The 17,287-nt window shown below is 43.1% G+C and overlaps 1 protein-coding gene across 3 annotated transcripts in view; it reads left to right on the plus strand.

The window, feature by feature from the left end:
* Nucleotides 1-16,478, plus strand: part of PRIMA1 (proline rich membrane anchor 1) — a 79,710-nt gene extending 63,232 nt beyond the window's left edge. Inside the window, exons 5-6 of one of the 3 annotated variants that reach the window (XR_008596552.1) lie at nucleotides 7,209-7,456; nucleotides 15,100-15,179. Coding sequence is in view for 1 of the 3 variants with exons in the window: in XM_054971994.1 (XP_054827969.1) it covers nucleotides 15,100-15,202 (103 nt within the window). In the remaining 2 variants the exon portion in view is untranslated. Of the gene's footprint in view, nucleotides 1-7,208; nucleotides 7,457-13,105; nucleotides 14,528-15,099 lie in introns of those variants that run through there. The other 2 variants (XR_008596551.1, XM_054971994.1) reach the window with 2 other exon arrangements.
* Nucleotides 16,479-17,287: the final 809 nt, after the last annotated feature.

The raw sequence follows: 17,287 nt of genomic DNA on the forward strand, positions 1-17,287 counted from the left end.
CCGAGGACTAACAGTGCTTCACAAACATTATTTCCTCTCACAGAGGATTCTCTGGCTGACCCTCTCTGGTCCAAAGCCAGGCTCCAACTTCCCTTCACTCCCTTGTTTACTCTCCAACTCCAACTGCCAGCTTCCCCAACATTCCATCCCCAACTGCCATTTCAGGCTAGCCCCATGAGTGGGGGTGGGGGAGGAAACATGTCAATCATACTTTCACTTCTGGAAATCTCAGCATCTGAAGCTGAGTCCATCACAGCATGATTCTGCAATAGGGTTGTCCATTCAGATATTCCTTAACTGAAATGACATCCAAAAATTACTGTTTTGTTTTGGCTTGGAAATACCTCAGATGTGGGTTAGCAGCCGGTCTTCCTCAGCTCTGGCTGGAAACAGTGCTGTAAAAATGTTTTAGGTTGGTAGCCATGCTGGTCTGCAGTAGAACAAGCAGGATTTGAGTCCAGTGGAGACCAACAACATTTTCAGGGTAGAAACTTTCAAGAGTCAGAGCTCCCTTCTTCAGGTATCTGAAGATACCTGAGTCTCAAAAGCTTATGCCCTGAAAATCTTGTTGGTCTCTAAGGTGGTACTGGACTCAAATCCTGAAGTTCTGCTATCAAAATGCTAAGGGTTTGTAGGGGTTTGGGCACTGGATGAAGATTTCTTTGAACTGTAAAACAAGCCTATTGGATCAACCAGCCTGGTTTTCTCATTTTCATCAACAATTTTTCTTTCTTTTTTTAAATTAACATTTTTTTTAGAGTTGGGTTTGGGAATAATCTACTGTCAAGTGGCAATGTCTAAGGTATAATCAGACCCCCTGCCCCACGGTACTCACAGTCTTTCCTCTTCCCTTCCTTCCCAACAATTCTTGGAGTTACTATTGGAGGAATGGATTATCTGTAAGAGAGAGAAAAAGAGACTTCAGAAACTTTTGAGATTGATGACTTTGGCACATCCTTTTTCCTCTCCCTTTCTTTTCTTTTCCTTCTGTTTTACATACTGATGGATTATGGGAGTATGTTATCATCGGTAACAATTTACTCTTTTTTGTTTTAGCAATTTATCCCAACTTCTTGTTAATGTTCTTCTACTTGATCTTTGCACTGAGAAGATAATTTGGAACAGATGGGGAAAACAATTATACCCTGACATTTGGGTCCAAGGAAAGTCGAAATGTAAATAAATCCAGTGCATTCTGAGATCTGCAAAGAAAATGAGTTTGTGAGATGATAATTCCTAGGCCAGTGGATTGGTACATCTTTCTAGACATACTCAGAGGAAACAGCAACAGATGTGGGAATTCTTTTAATGCCAAAGGTTCACTGGCAATGCTTAATCTTAGTGAGTGCATCAGATTTGGGCTCAGAATCTGGTTTAGTGTCACAGCCAGATAAAGACATTTCTGTGACCATCACCCAAACTATGGTTGTTGGGGGTTTTCCGGGCTGTCTTGCCGTGGTCTTGGCATTGTAGTTCCTGACGTTTCGCCAGCAGCTGTGGCTGGCATCTTCAGAGGTGTAGCACCAAAAGACAGAGATCTCTCAGAGAGATCTCTGTCTTTTGGTGCTACACCTCTGAAGATGCCAGCCACAGCTGCTGGCGAAACGTCAGGAACTACAATGCCAAGACCACGGCAAGACAGCCCGGAAAACCCCCAACAACCATCGTTCTCCGGCCGTGAAAGCCTTCGACAATACATCACCCAAACTGTTCATGGTGTTTTTTAAAAAATGTAACTGTGCAGCCCAACTTGGTTTCTGAACACTAAAAAAAATAAAGAGCTGTGGTTCAGTGGTAAAGCACATGCCTTTCATGCAGAAGAGCTCAAGTTCAGTCCCTGACATCTGTAGTTAAAGTGCAGCAGGTGCTGAGAAAGAGCTTTCTTTGTCAGCAAGCTGCAGTAAGTCTGAAGTGAAGAAAATAACATAATTTAAATATGATCAAATGAACTTTCTTGGTTTGTTCCCAGTCTGCAGTACTGGTGTACAGGGCAAGTGCTGCAAACTGTATGCTTTACCATGACAGAGACAGGAACCCACTAGTTTGTGGTACATGAAGAGTAGAGGGAAAGGGATAAATGGAACACTCACCAAACCATGTCGTGGTGTTATCATGAACCAAGCTTTTGAATCAAACTGCTTGCCAAGGCTTAGTAACACCTAAGACAAGTATAATTTATCTTTGAAAATATTCAAAGTTCAGGCCCAGAAACAGAAAAATCTCCATATGGGGTGCCTTTCTCCATTAAAGGAAGAACTTTTTAAAAGGCCGTTTAAAACTGACAGCATTCTTTTTCCTTCTTTGCTTACATATTTTAAAAATAGATCTGCTCCAAGTTGTTTCCAGTCAGTTTAGCAGAGGGTTGTCTTTGACATAGGTTCTCTTAACATAGGGTTGCCAACTCTGGATTGCGAAAACTCTTGGAGATTTTGGGGGTGGAGCTTGGAGAGAGTGCAGTTTGGGAAGATACCTCGGCAGAGTATAATCTCATACAGTCCACCCTCCAAAGTAGCCATTTTCTCCAGGGAAACTGTTCCCTGACATCTGGATATCTGTTGTAATTCTGGGAGGTCTCCAGCCACCACTTGGAGGTTACAACCTTACTCTAACAGGTTTCCTTAGAGCCTCAAATGCTGTTTCTGGACCCAGACATTTGCTAGTTTCATGTCTCATCTAGTGTGGCTAAAGAATCCAGCCCAAGCTCTAGTTGAAATAGAATCATTGCCGGTGCCAGGGTTTCTGGCGCCTGCGGCAACCCCCCAGGCACATGTGCACAGCACGCACGTGCCATGGACTGCGTGATGACATCATCACACGATGATGTCATCACGCAGAGCAAGCTGGGGGCATTGGCCGGCGGATGGCTGGGGTGGCGGGCGGAGGCTGCTCTGCACTCCGCACGCCGCCCCAGCAGTGGCTTGTGGCTGCTGTGCCCGGCTGGGGGTGTGTGGCAGCGGCGGCGGCATGGGGCTGGACGGCTGCAGCAGCTGTGGCCCAGCCATGCCAGCTCCGCGGCACGCGCCTCCGTCCCTGACACCCCCTCCAGCGCCTCTCCGGTGCCCTCGTGCCCTGAGGCCACCGCCTACCTGGCCTCAATGGGTGCACCGGCCCTGAATAGAATTTTGCACTATATCTAATATTTTGTGAGCCTTCACAGTCAGCTGACTGTCATTCACATTGGTGGCCACACCACTGTTACTTATCTAGTTCTGACATCAGGAAGTGTTTATGTTCCATATAGGAGGAGTTCTATCATTGCCAAATTCTTTGCAATTATAAATCTACATTGCTTCAGCCAGTACAGTGCAACCAGTTAGAGCTGTGGGTGACCTCATTGTACCTATTTTTTTGTATTCTGTGGTCTCTGATCACAGTGGAAAGATTTCAGGAGAAATTAGGAAGTCTGTTGAGAACTAAACACTAGAGTTAAAATAATAAATGAGAGAAAGGGGTATGCATTCTTTTTATTAAAAAAATTGCTGAGTTGATACAGTTTTTATTGTTAAAGGATATTAAGATGAAAGCAAGTGGAGCAAAACCTTTCTTTTGTTCTGTAATATAGCTGTATTTGGGAGTATTTAAAGGAGACTTTTGTGTCATTTAATCATGTGTCGGATAGAATTGTTAGAATTGATGCTCAAGATTAATTTCATATTAGTATGCAGAAAAAAGCCTTTTAAGTATCACCAGTACTGCCACATGACAAAGATGATTTTTTCAGCAACCTGTTTTACCTAGGGAAGTGACTTCTTGCCCCCACTCGATTTGTAGTGGAATTGATCAAAGGATATGCTGACAGAATTCTTTTGCTAAGTCAGCAGTAGAACACAGGCTAATGATCCTTCTCACAGAGGTATAGTTCAGTAGCTTTTGAAGAGTCTCTCTGTGTATCTCTGGACACAGAGGAAAGCTATCTTAAGTTCCTCGTAGAGGTCTTTATCTTCAAGTGATACTTTAAAACAACTCAGTTGCCTTGCAGAGAAAATCATAGGGTTGGATTGATGTGGTAAAATAATTCAAAACTTGGGGGGGGGGGTGAACTTCCTTTACATTGTCACCGTAATCCATCTAGCCCAGGCACAGGGCCAGCCCGGGCATTAGGCAGGGCGAGGTGGCTTCCTTTGGAACAGGAGCCATTGAAACACTGCAAATTCTCATGCCCCTGTCCCTGGCCAATGATGTCACTTCCAACAGTGGATAGATAGAGTATCCACACAACAATGGCTCTAGCAGAAATTCTTGTCACAGAAGTCAGACATGGTTGTCAGCTCACAAGTCCTTTGGAAACGTAGACTTCGGAAGATAGAGGACTGAGTGAATCTCAGATACATAGGCTTATGCAATCACATATGGGGTTATGTTGCTCATCTGCCCCTTCTGAGTAGCATAACATGCAGTCAGAAGCTACATAACTTCTCCACTCTGATGGACTGTTTTCCACTCCTGCACTCACTTCTCCAGCACTCTCAATCTCATATGCATGCTGCTGCAGTGTAAATTCCATTCATTTCAGTGAAGGTTCTGTGGGCTTCTGTTATGCCAGAGGGCAGGTGGTTCTTTTGTACGATTTGGACGCAATAAGCACATAGATGTTGAAGGAACAAAAGTTTATTCCACAAAACACAAATACAATACAAGAAAGAGAAATAAGTGCTCAAAAAGTAATATACAGACTAACAAGTCACAAATACACAAGAAAGAATAACAAGAAAAGAGAGGATATCACCTAATGCACTGCATAGCACTCTGTCAAGTTGCTGGGAACCCTAAACAGCAAAGAGTGAACTCCTTTGACCCAGCTTTGCATGGCACTTCCTGCAGGAAAGTCTGTGCTGAAGTTCTGTCTTGGCTGTCTGTCCCTCGGATTTATATACATAAAGCATCCATATGCAGTTTGTAAAAGTTATTTAAAATAGTACAGTATGCCAAACTATCCCAGGAATCACGAAACAGCCTCATTCTGTACCACCTTAGATCTTATCTTTTGGCTGCGAGTGCCAACTGAGAGACTCTGTAGGACACATGATTATCAGTGTCAGATAACAAAAACACAATCTTCTCAATTTCAGAATATGCCCACCTGGCCACATCACCTTCCCTAACGGAGGATGATTAAAGGAAGAGTGATTAATTAAAGGAAAGGGAGAGCTCCAAGGCCGTGGGATGCCAAGGCCGTCTGATAAGACGCAGCGCCTGGCACCAGTTCAGGGGGGCCTCCCTTAATCAAGACTTTACTCCCCACACTCCTGAGCCAGGTGCCTGATGGATAACTCCCTCTTTGCACCGAGCCTGGGACGGGAAAATACCTGCCCGAGGTCAGAGCTTGCATCAGCAGAAAATCAGAACAAGCTGACAAGGAAGATTCACGTGCAATGCAAGGCCCATACTAGAAGGTACAGGTGGCTCTTTTGGCAAGATGGAAGGACCATGGCACCACCATCTCCTTGGAATACAATTCCTCTTCTGCCATTTTCTCTACAGCCTCTTCCCTAAAAATTAACAACATTTTTTTCAAATTTTATTTCATTTAAAACCTTTCTGTGCCACCTTTCCACCCAATTTACGGTCCCCAAAGCAGCAAATATTAAAACACAAATATAGAAAATATTTAAAACATAAATAAAACGTAATATAAACCCCCCCCAAACCCATAAAACACACGAAAACAGACAAGGAGGAGGGCTAATAAGAGTTAGTGAAGGAATGCAGAACAAAACAAAAACGTTTTCACCCACTGACAGAAGACAATGACAGAGGAAGACAGGCAAAGTATCACAGGTGAGAAGGCTCTTTCCAGGGTCGCCACCCTTCTAGCCTCAGATGGAGGGGGCACCCAAAACAGGGCCTCCAAACATGACAGAAATGGACAGATAGGTTCACATGGGAGTAGGCGTTCTATCAGGAAAGCTTGGCCCCAAACCAAATAGGTCTTTAAAGGTCAGTACCAATGTAACCATTGGTCCACTAGAGGGAATTGAAGAGTTGGGGTATTCCTTATAAGGAAAAAAAGGCACAATTTTCCCTTGAATTTGGTCTGGAAGCAAATTGGAGGCCAGTGTGGATGGGACAAGACTAGAGTGATACAGCTCTTATGACCCACTGCAGTCAGTGTTTTTGGATGCAGCATTCTATGCCAACTGTAGCTTCTAGACAATCTTCAAGGGCAGCCCCACACAAAGCACATTGCAGTAATCTAATCTAGAGGTTACCAAGGCATGCACCACAGTGGCAAGATATTTCTCACCCAGGAACGGCTAACAGCCAGCTAGTGAAAGGAACCCTTGCCACTGCTGCCACCTGTTTATCCAACAGGAGGCCCTGGTCCAGCAACATCTCCAAGCTACAAACCTGCTTCTTTAGGGCAAGTGCAACCCCATCTAGAACAGGAGACATTCCTGTTCCCGGGTCAGTCATTCCCCCCACTAGCAGCACCTCCATTTTGTTGGGATTAAGTTTCGGCTTGTTTACCCTCATCCATTCTAAAACTACCTCTGCGCACCTGTCTATAATTTCTACAGCCTCATGAGCTTTCATAAGTTACAGCTTATTTCCTCAGATATGTGGAAAGAAACCAACTTAGTTGCAACTAACTTTGGTGGATTGTGCTGTTATTCTCCAGTAAGAAGCCCTGTTCACATGTTGCCGTTAATGCACGTTCAAACTATCTGTACATCTGATGTATTGTCGAAGGCTTTCACGGCCGGAGAACGATGGTTGTTGTGGGTTTTCCGGGCTGTATTGCCGTGGTCTTGGCATTGTAGTCCCTGACGTTGTGACACTGAGAGATCTCTGTCTTTTGGTGCTACACCTCTGAAGATGCCAGCCACAGCTGCTGGCGAAACGTCAGGAACTACAATGCCAAGACCACGGCAATACAGCCCGGAAAACCCACAACAACTATCTGTACATCTCTTTGTAAGAAAGAACCAGTGTGCATTCACTTTACAAATAAAACCGAGGACTGGTACCTGGATATATGTGGGGTTCGTAACACACATTGATTATACATGTGTTGATAGTAACATGAGAATTAATGCATATAAAAGAACCATCAACTGTATACTATACATGGATCATATGTGTGTTTACTGTAACTTATGAACAGGTTGTCTATAGTTTAATGTTCTATGTCTGCTGGATTTAATTTTAAAATAAGCTGAACATGTACTTCTCTAAATAGTTTCTTAATGATATTCTCTTGGTTTTAGGAGTCATGAAAATTCGTGCATTTGAGAGATGGTTGTTATGGATATCGAAGCACCATTTCTTCCCTGTCCTTGGAACCATGTAGAAACATTTCATTTGTACAGAGATGAACTCTCATTTCATTTTAAGCCATTTTGTAAGAAAAGTTTAATGATTTACTACATAGCAAAATACTGTATGTAGTAATTTTTGTAGGAAGTGGATGAAGTGCATTTTAAAGAACTACCTACCCTATATCTCCAGACATGGAGTGAGTATTCTGTATTTGATTAGCATTCTACTATCGCTTTTACTAATTGTAAGGCATCTGCCTTACCTTTAAAAGATGTACTGGAGTGGACAGAAAAACAAAATATAATCAGCATGATAAGAAGAAGGAATGAGATGGATAGAAGGATAGAGAAGGACACAAACAAGCATAAAAGAAATAATTAGCTTTGTAAGCCATATTTCAAAACTATGCCCTACCAAAGCCAAATGAAAAATTTTCAGATACACTGCCGTTTGCTTAGATATGTACACTATATTTTAACTATATGATGAAGTGCACCACTTTTAAAAATGGAGAAAATTATTTTAAGCCTTTATATTTAATAAATATTCAGAAAAGTGGGGCAGAACAAGGAGAGTTAAAATAATACATTTAATTGTAATTTTATAGGCTACATAATTAGAAATAAAACCTAAATGATACATTCATCATCATCAAAAAGCTATTTATAACTGCATTGTATTTTGTGGACTTCTTCCTCCAGTACTTTTCTCATTTGGCAATGAATAAAACTACAACTAACAATAACAGACCTCTGTTTTTATATGCCAGGAATGCTAACAAGTGTTCTTGAAATTGAGAATTACCTTATAGGTAGGTTTGATTTGTCAATGTTCAATCACTCATCATAACCCTCTGCCCTCTTCCTGCTGCCACATACCATAGTTTGTCCTTACTTTCTTGAAATTATTCCTTAAGACCTGAGCAGAGTTTGCAACCTGGGTGTTTGAAGTGGATTTGCAACCCCTAATTATGTGGGAATCTAATTATGCTAACTATCCTTAACACTAGTAATTCTATACCATGCTTAAAACAAACTGTGGAAGGAGAGGGGGAATTGACGAGGGAGAAGAGAGGAAGGACAGGAAAACCATAGCTTGCTCCTAATTTAACTATGGATAAAGGTCTGGAATGTTTCTTCTGCAGTGAACCTGGACCACTGGAATGGAGACACTCTAGTAACAATGTTTCTGCCTAGATATCAAGACACCATTGAAGACGTGGTTCCCAATCCCACCCAACCCCAGCACAGAAACAACAGGAAAAAAGGAACGTGTCCTGGGGACATCCATCCTCCCCCACCTGCTCTCCTTGTTCCCCAGCAGTGGGTCACTGCAGTGTCTGTCCTTGTCCAGCATGCCAGGAGGCCACTGCCTGCCTTCTCCCCACAACACTGCAGTCAGGCGAGGTGAAGTGAAGGCAGGAAATAAAGGGCTGAGTCTGGGCCCACTCCATAATGGAGGGAGGGAAGGAGTGAGCAGGCTTCCTGCCAGCCTCCCACTGTGGTCAGGGGGTGTCCTGGGGCAGACCTCGATGCCATGAGTGGGCTGGTTGGTGCCCTTCCACCTCTGTCATCCTAGGCAGTTGCCTAGGGCTGCCCTGGCCCTCAGTTCTCTTCATTATATGTGTATGTGGGGGGGGGGGATGTTTTTAAGAGCAATCTTACCCATCTAAAGGACCCCTTCCAGTCCTATTTATTCTGGTGACCAGCATCTACACATGTGAACCACCAATGGGGAATAATATCTAGACAAGAGGAATTCTATTAAAAGAGATCTCTAACAATAATTGTTGTCAAATCACAATTGACTTATGGCACCCCCTCATGGGTTTTCAAGATGAACAGAGGTGGTTTGCCATTACCTGTCTCTGTGTATCAACCCTGGTCTTCCTTGGTGGTCTTCCATCCAAGTATTAACCATGACCAACACTGCTTTAGAATCTCTATACGAGACATCTGACACGTGAAGAACACTTGTCTGGAGATGTCATGTTAGCCAGGAAGGGCGGTTTTAAAAGACAGAGCTGGTGGCACAGCAAAGACTTTGCTATATACTAGAGCTGTGTGAAAGGACTGCAAAATACCAGAAGGGAAGCTTCAGCTCATTATTTATAACCTCTCCAGGTCCACACTCTGGAAGGCAGCTCCAGCCCGTTTCCATTCCTCGCTGCCCTCTGATTGTGATCCCACACAGTTTTAGACTGGAGATGTGAAATTGATAGTCTTCTGGGAGGGGAAGATGAAATTAACAAACCCTCTGAGGAGCTATCTTGGTCAGCTATGCCTCCTTGCTAACATTGCGTCTCCCTGCACTTGACACTCGCTGAGGAATCTTGTGTAGAGAGACTCTAAATTTCAAGCTCTAGCAAGCTGAGTCTAGAGTGGGCTATTCAGGCTTTAAAGTATGTAGAGTTTATGTTAACTAATGGAAATGGGTTTTTATGATCATATCAAATAAATATCTATAAAGAATTAGATGTATATTATGCCTGATGTGTGGAATTAGGTGGACACCTAATTCCACATACCTTGCACAATATACACCTAATCCTTTTAGTTTCTTTCTTCTGGGATCCTTGAAATGTAGAATCTAGATCCATTTTCCTGGCAGTTTGAGCACTTTCAAGGTTCCTGCCTCATTTGCAGCTTTCTTAAAAATAACCACAACAGATTAAGGGCACAGGCCACCAGCCATTTCTCTCACTTAAATCCCAGAGAAAACCTGATGAGGTTATGCAAGTTCCCAGTTGTTTAATATTGGTGGATGAGGATGTTTAGGAAGATAAATCCTGTATGCTTCTCTAATATCTTCCACAGTGTTCACCAGTAAATACTACTAACAAGTTGCTTGTTTTGAAGCAGTTTTTCAGTCTTGGCAATATCTTTGATGCAGCTTTAAAGCAGTGGTTTTGATTCCCTAGGGAATCCTTGGGACTGTGAGGGGGCTCTGAGAGTGAAGAGGGTGACTCACAAACATACTCTTTAGCCATGCTACGACCTCAGCTTACTTTGGGGCTTATAATTGAAAGAGCATACCAGTGAATCAGTTCAACCATCTCCCTTGCCCCTCTCTTGTCCTCTCATTTGCTTCCACTACTGCCTCCTTCACCTTCTTGCCTTCCTCCTCTGTCTGGGGAAAACACATCACACCTAGGCGTGGTTCTAGCAGAGCATTTTTTTGTGTGTGGAAGAATTATACCTAAATAGCAAGGCCTTCTTGCCTCACCCTTCCCACCACAGCCCCCAATGCCCCTCAAAATGCTGCTTCTGGGGGACTCTCAGGAACAGCATTTGGGCCATAACAGAAGCGCAGGAGCTATAAATCCTTATACTCTACTGAAGCCAAGCCTCAAGTTGTTCAGACAAGAAGTAGCCATGTACCATCCAGCCTGGCACCCAGTCGTAAAGTACTGTGATGGATCCTGCCCCTATCCTACCACTCCACTGAGCAGAGCTTATTTATTTATTTAAATATTTACTCCCCACCTTTCTTTTTGGCTCATGTTTGAAGCCTTCCTCCAATCTGTGAATATTATATGCCGCCAACTGGCTTCCAACTTATGGCAACTGTATGAATTAGTAAGCCTCCAAAACATCCTATCCTTAACAGACTTGCTCAGATCTTGCAAATTGGAGACATGACTTCCTTTTTTGAGTCAAGCCATCTCATGTTGGGTGTTCGTTCCTCTTTTCTTACTGCCTTCAACTTTTCCTAGCATTATTGACTTTTCCAGTGGGTCTTGTCTTCTTGTGATGAGACCAAAATTATAGGCTCAGTTTCATCATTTTAGCTCTAGGGAGAATTCAGGGTAGATTTGATCTAAAACCCACTGTTTGGCCATCCATGGTATCCATAAAACTCTCCTCTAGCACCAATTTCAAATGAATCAGTTTTTTTCCGAGACAGCTTTCTTCATTGTCCAATCTAAGAAGCTAAATTAATTGAAAGAAGAGCCACATAAATTGAAGGAAGCCTCCTTAGACTAGAGGAAGGCTATTTGGAGGATGGTTGGACCCAGCCCACTGTCTTTCCCTGTATGAACTCATGTAGCTAGCAAGATAAAGACCTACTGCAGAAAGGTCTAGAAGACCCACTAAAGAACACCTTAGACCTGAAAATTAGAAACACAATCTAAATGATTATCAAAAATATTATTTTTATTCAAACAGCTAGGTGTTAGCAAATCTATAACCAAAATACAGTTACAGTGTTCCAAAGATAAGTCAGTCAGTATCCAATAGATTTGAGCATCAAGTAGATTTACACAACCCTGTAAGTAAAACTGGATTCTCCAAAGTCCATACAAAATAAACGTGGAGGCAAAGCTCTCTTCTGAATTCCTGTTTCGTTGAAGCTTTCTCAAGAGCGTTGACAGACAGAGTTCCCAAAGCATGAACGATTTCTCTAATTCCACATGGGTACCCAGATACCAGGTGATACCATATTCATGCTTTAGGAACTCTGTCTGTCAATGCTCTTGAGAAAGCTTCAACGAAACAGGAATTCAGCTTGCGCCCTGCTGAGCAGTTGATAGCTATATTTCCTTCCCAGCATGCCTGGCACCTCCATTGTGGGACCTCCAGCTCAGGAATTGGCTTCTTGCTTCCTGGGGCCTTTGGGTTTCCCTGAAGAAATATAAAGAAGAGAGCTTTGCCTCCACATTCATTTTGTATGGACTTTGGAGAATCCAGACTTACTTACAGGATTGTGTAAATCTACTTGATGCTCAAATCTATTGGATACTGACTGACTTATCTTTGGAACACTGTAACTGTATTTTGGTTATAGATTTGCTAACACCTAGTTGTTTGGATAAAAATAATATTTTTGATAATCATTTAGATGTATTGTGTTTCTAATTTTCAGCTCTAAGGTGTTCTTTAAGTTTAATGGGTCTTCTAGACCTTTCCGCAGTAGGTTTTTATCTTGCTAGTTGCCTATTACTACGCAGTGCCCTTCTTCATTGTGCCATTTTCCTTGTGAACTCGCGTAGCAGCAGTTCTTTCTTTCCCCCGCCCCATGCAAGACTGTCGGTTCCTGGTCTCTGGCTTTTACAGAATTGCCTAGAATGCATAGAATGGCCTGCCTGAGACTTCACTTACCTTCATGTCGTTCAGAAGACTGCATTAATCTGAGTTGTTTAGGAGGGCCCTTGGAGGTGGTTAGTGACAGTGAAGTAGTACTTTTTTCTTATTCTTCTCATGAGTGTTAAGGACCTCAGGCACTACCCCCCAACTGGTGGGCAGTGCCCATGGAACAAATTCAGTCCCCAGAGTACCCCTAGTGTCCTGGCCCTGTTGGATAAATCCTGGCTTATTGATGAGTCCTTTGCAAGTTGCCACTGCAGTAACATCTACCTAGGAGTTCAGTATTTGCTAACACCAGAGTCTCCCAGAACAAACTGCTCATTTCCAAGGATATGGCCTTTCCAGAGGCCTGTGTCATTGCCTCAGAGGCAGCAGCATCTTCTTGCCAATGCCTGACTCCAGCTGGCCTTTGAGAGAGCAGTCTATGATGCCTGGAACCTCCCTGCCCCTGACTGCTGCCATGCAATCTCCAGGGCTGCTGCAAGGTCATTTCCTGCTTCTCCAGTAAGGTTAGCAGCTCCTGGTTGGGAAATTCCTGGAGATGTTTGAGGTGGAGCCTCAGGAGGGTGGGGTTTGGGGAGGGTTGGGACCTCAGCAGAGTATAATGCTGTACAGTCTACTCTTCAAAGCTACCATTTTCTCCAGGGGAACTGATCTCAGATGAAGGGAGCTTTGACTCTTGAAAGCTTACTCCCAGGAAATCTGTTTGGACTCTAAGGTGTTACTGGACTTGAATCTGTCTTGCTCTTCTACTGCAGACCAACAAAGCTACCCACCTGAATCTATCTGGAGATCAGTTGTAATTCTGGGAGATCTCCAGCTACTACATGGAGGTTGGCAAGCCTATTAACCAGCCTCCTGCAGCATCCCTATTTGCAGAAGTGGGCTGATTTGGGCTCTGCGCACTTGGCAACTTCAGGGCCCAGCTGGGTTTCCTCACACTGGCTCTACCTTTATTGTTTAGGTGTATCGTCGTTTGGTATGTTATTTTTAATTTCTCACTGTGGGGTCCCTTGGGAGTAAACTAGGCTAGGAATGTCTTAAACAAAACAAACAAGCAAATGAATGCTTTTACCTTGATTTGGAGCCCTGTGTGGTGAGAGGATCTAACTTACCACATTTCCATCTCTTCTGTTTTGCTTCAAAGTGGGGAAATGAGCTCCAAAGGAAGGACAGAAGTGCTGCAGCCTCTTCCTATCTCAGGACCAAGCTACACTTTCCCCACATCCATACAGCCCTTGCGGGAAACTGCTTTTTAAAGCACCACAGGGGCTCGATTCTGCAAGGGACTACAGCATGGGAAGAAGAGGGGCTTCTACCTCTTCCCTCTCCATTTTCCCTAGCCCAAATGGCCCCGGAGGGCATATTGCATGAGTGTTCCCATACAGAATGAGGCCCCGGCAATAATTTAAAAAACAGTTCGCCACAGGTGCTGTGCAGCTGTGGTGAAAGCGAGGTGGTTCTGAGGAACCTGACTGGTTAAAAATGTTTCGTTTGTCTCAGGTACGTGGCTGCAGGCATTTTCTTAATGTTGCTTAACAACAGTAGTGTATAGTCAGAGAGGAGTTAGAGAATCAGTGTTCAGTTTGCTGGCTCTCAGTCCATCAGTTCTCTTGGAAAGCCATGAAGAACCTGCTCTGAGTCCCCTTTATATTTATTTATTTTTTTAATCTTTACCCCAGTAGAGAATTCTTGTTATCCTCTTTAAACTACAGTTTCTATAGGGAAAGCCATAACAATTAAGCCGGCATGAAACTGATACATGGTTTTGCACTGTAGATATATACCGTTTGTTCCTGACATTCACGTTTGTCCTTTTAGTATAGCTTTCACTGTTGAAAACTCTATGAATATGAACCAAGGATTCAGCAGGAAAAATTATAACAAGTTACAAATATTTTGGAGGCTTGTCATACACCTAGCCCAGAAAGCCTTATCCTTTAAGTGGTGCTTTGAGGTACAAATGAGATCAGACATCAGGGGATCTTCCCTTTGATGCAGGAGTAGGAAATAAATGTTTAATAAAAAATCAGATCCATAAATATGCAGGTTTTTTCTTGCTTAGTAGGTTTCATGAGGCAATCCAAGCTGAGGCTGTGGCATAGGGTGGTGATTTAACCCTTCCTCCTGCGCTATTTTCCCAATCTGGATTTGTTCCCAGAGGAGATGCAAATATTCAGGTACCCATAGAGTACTCATATATTTCCCCTATAGAGCAAATAACAGTTCTTTGAAGGAAAGCTGTCATTGAGAAAATGTTAGGGGGCAAAAGTTGATGATCTGGATTGACTTCTGTCCTTCCCACGTGTTGCTATTTATACCTGAGAATATCGTGGGAGATCCATTCATGGAGATCCATCTAGTTGGGCCCTAAGAGTCCTGCTCCTATAATTTTTGATGAATTAAATAGAAGTGAGGCTAAACTGGATGATGCTATACCTTGCTTGTGTTGTTTCCTTTCTGCACCCCGCTGCCCTAGGATCCGCTCATCTATCATTCCTCTACCTATTTTAAAATAAAGTACTTTACATTCACCAAATATTGCAGAGTTACCCAATACCTTTTTGTGGATTTATGGAGTTTGTGCAAAGAATCAAACTAAGAAGATCTTTTTTCACCCAACAAGCCCTATCTCTAATTGCTTGAGCAGAATTATTTTGAAATGTTGCCCATTGATAATGAACCTGTTTATCCTCTTTCCCTCCCCTCTTCTCTTGTTGTTGTTTTTTTTAATTCACGTGCTTCATCAAAGGAAACCGCTGAGAAAAGAAGAGAATGGAACAAGTCGAGCTGAATATGCAATGACCGCCTCCCAAAATAACAAGACAGTGGATGTTAACAATGCGGTGGTATAATTTCTGAGATTCTCCCCCCTTGAGTAGTAAACGCTAAAAGCACACACGGCATCAGCAAGGTGGGTGAAAAGCAGCAAGGAGAGAGAAGGCCTATGGCCAAGGACTTCATTTCAGAAACAGGCACGCATCAGTTATTCCAAGAAGAAAAGCAGACGATTCTTCTACAGCCTGCTGATTGTCACAAAGGGAGGGATAAACTTGCCGGTTGGGGCTCCTCCGAGAAAAGGCCTCACAAAGGCATAATCACTGCATGCTGCATCTCTTTGAAAGCAACATCATGATGCCCTCAGCTTCCCCCCCCCCTTTCCTCTTTATTTATTTTTTATTTGACTGTCCATAAAGAGCTGCTTTAATAGGATCCTTTTATGGTGAAGGTGATCTGTTGGAGGCAGCAGAGCGGTGTAATCAAGTCTGAAAATGTCAAGCTGTACCTGCATGGTTCTGTATTTTTGGTTTTCCTTTCCAAACCATCCGCATTTCCATTCTCAATTATGATTACATTATTAAAGTGGAAAGTTTTTCCTACTCTACAAAGCATCTCCTTCCCCCCTGCTCTCAAATACTGCATACTGTCTTACAAACTATACATCTATATGTACAGCCTGGTCACTATGCAATTTCCATGGCTGAAGACTTTTCAGACAGAAAGAAGTCACACTATGATCCTCAGCAATTAGCCTTGCTAATAAAAGAGAAAATTATTATAGGAAATAACACTTAAAGGTGCTTGGAATACTGTTAATCCATAATCGGTCTTCTTTATCCTTTTGTTTACCGCACAGTATTTTATTTTGTCCTAAGTTTTAAAAAATCTAGTTTTCTATTCCTCATTTGCAGTTCTGCACAATTTAATGTATGTATTTCCATCATACAGATCTGTAAGCAGGATCTCTCTAGAGTGGCTTTAAATATTTTGGGTTGAACATGGAGGAAGACTAACTGCAGTGGAAACTGAAGGTCTCCTTATTCTGCTTGCAAGCTCAGATTTCCTGATGGTTCTCCCATTTTCTGAGTAGCTCCTCTAAGGGACTTCTTCTGAAGAAAGGACTCTCTGCTTTAGGGAGAAAGCTCAGTCCTCTCTCTTGACAAGGGACTGCCAACTGTGCCAAATTCTATGTGATGGCTCTGTGTTGTTCCACTTTGTGATATGGACCACAAACACCGTAAAGCTGAATCCGCCAAGCTCACTTTTGTGTGGTGTCGTTCTAGGTTCAGTCAACTTTATTTCTGAAAATAAAGGCCATTGTTTAGTTGCTGGTATTTACCCGTACCTGGATTAAGCTGTTAAGTTCATGATTTGTTATCCCTCCTTTATGCCTTCATTTTTAGTGAAAACATCTCTAGCTTCCTGTCGTGCTGTCAAGCTTCAGTGATCCTCTGTCTTTGTGTATTCAAGCAAGCCAAGCAAGCCATTGCAGCATCATTGCATAGAATCACTGCATCTTGGCAATATTGCCCATTAGTGCTGAGAAGCTGCTGTTCTAGTTTGGTTTATACAGTGATAGACCCAAACAGCAGTATTTACATCAAGACTCCAAAGAGCTACACCCCAGTCCAAAGTCCCACATCTGCATCCATTAATATTCAACACATGAATGAAATACGAAATTTGGTGTCTTCAGAGAGCCTGTTTGCCCATGCATTTTCAGTAGAGAAAGTCAACAAAAGTCAGTGAGATAGGAGCAAGTGTTGAGCTCACACATGCCCACCTCTTGCCCCTTATCTGTATGGGAACAATAATGTGCTGCATTGTTCTGTGTGCATATGGGGATTCCCTCACCTTGCAGTCTGGGAGTTGGATCCAGACTATATTTTCTAGTTCTCCCTTGTTGCTGCAGGTCCCCTTCCCCATGTCATTCCTCAGGGTCCCCTATCCCCTAGAAGTAGCATTTTGTGAAGAGTAGTGGGCTGCACTGAGAGCAGGGAGGCAGGAAGGTTCCTGCCAATGGAAAAGGGAGTCTGGATCCAACCCTGTTTGTCCAAAAGGTACTTAGAAGACAAAGAGAGAGAAGGCACAGAAAAGCTGGCTGTCGCCCCATTGAATTTCTCTGTTGCAAAGCGACAGTTGGCTGGGCTCTGCAGTCA

This window comes from Eublepharis macularius, chromosome 2 (assembly GCF_028583425.1).
Source record: "Eublepharis macularius isolate TG4126 chromosome 2, MPM_Emac_v1.0, whole genome shotgun sequence".
Taxonomy (NCBI): Eukaryota; Metazoa; Chordata; class Lepidosauria; order Squamata; family Eublepharidae; genus Eublepharis; species Eublepharis macularius.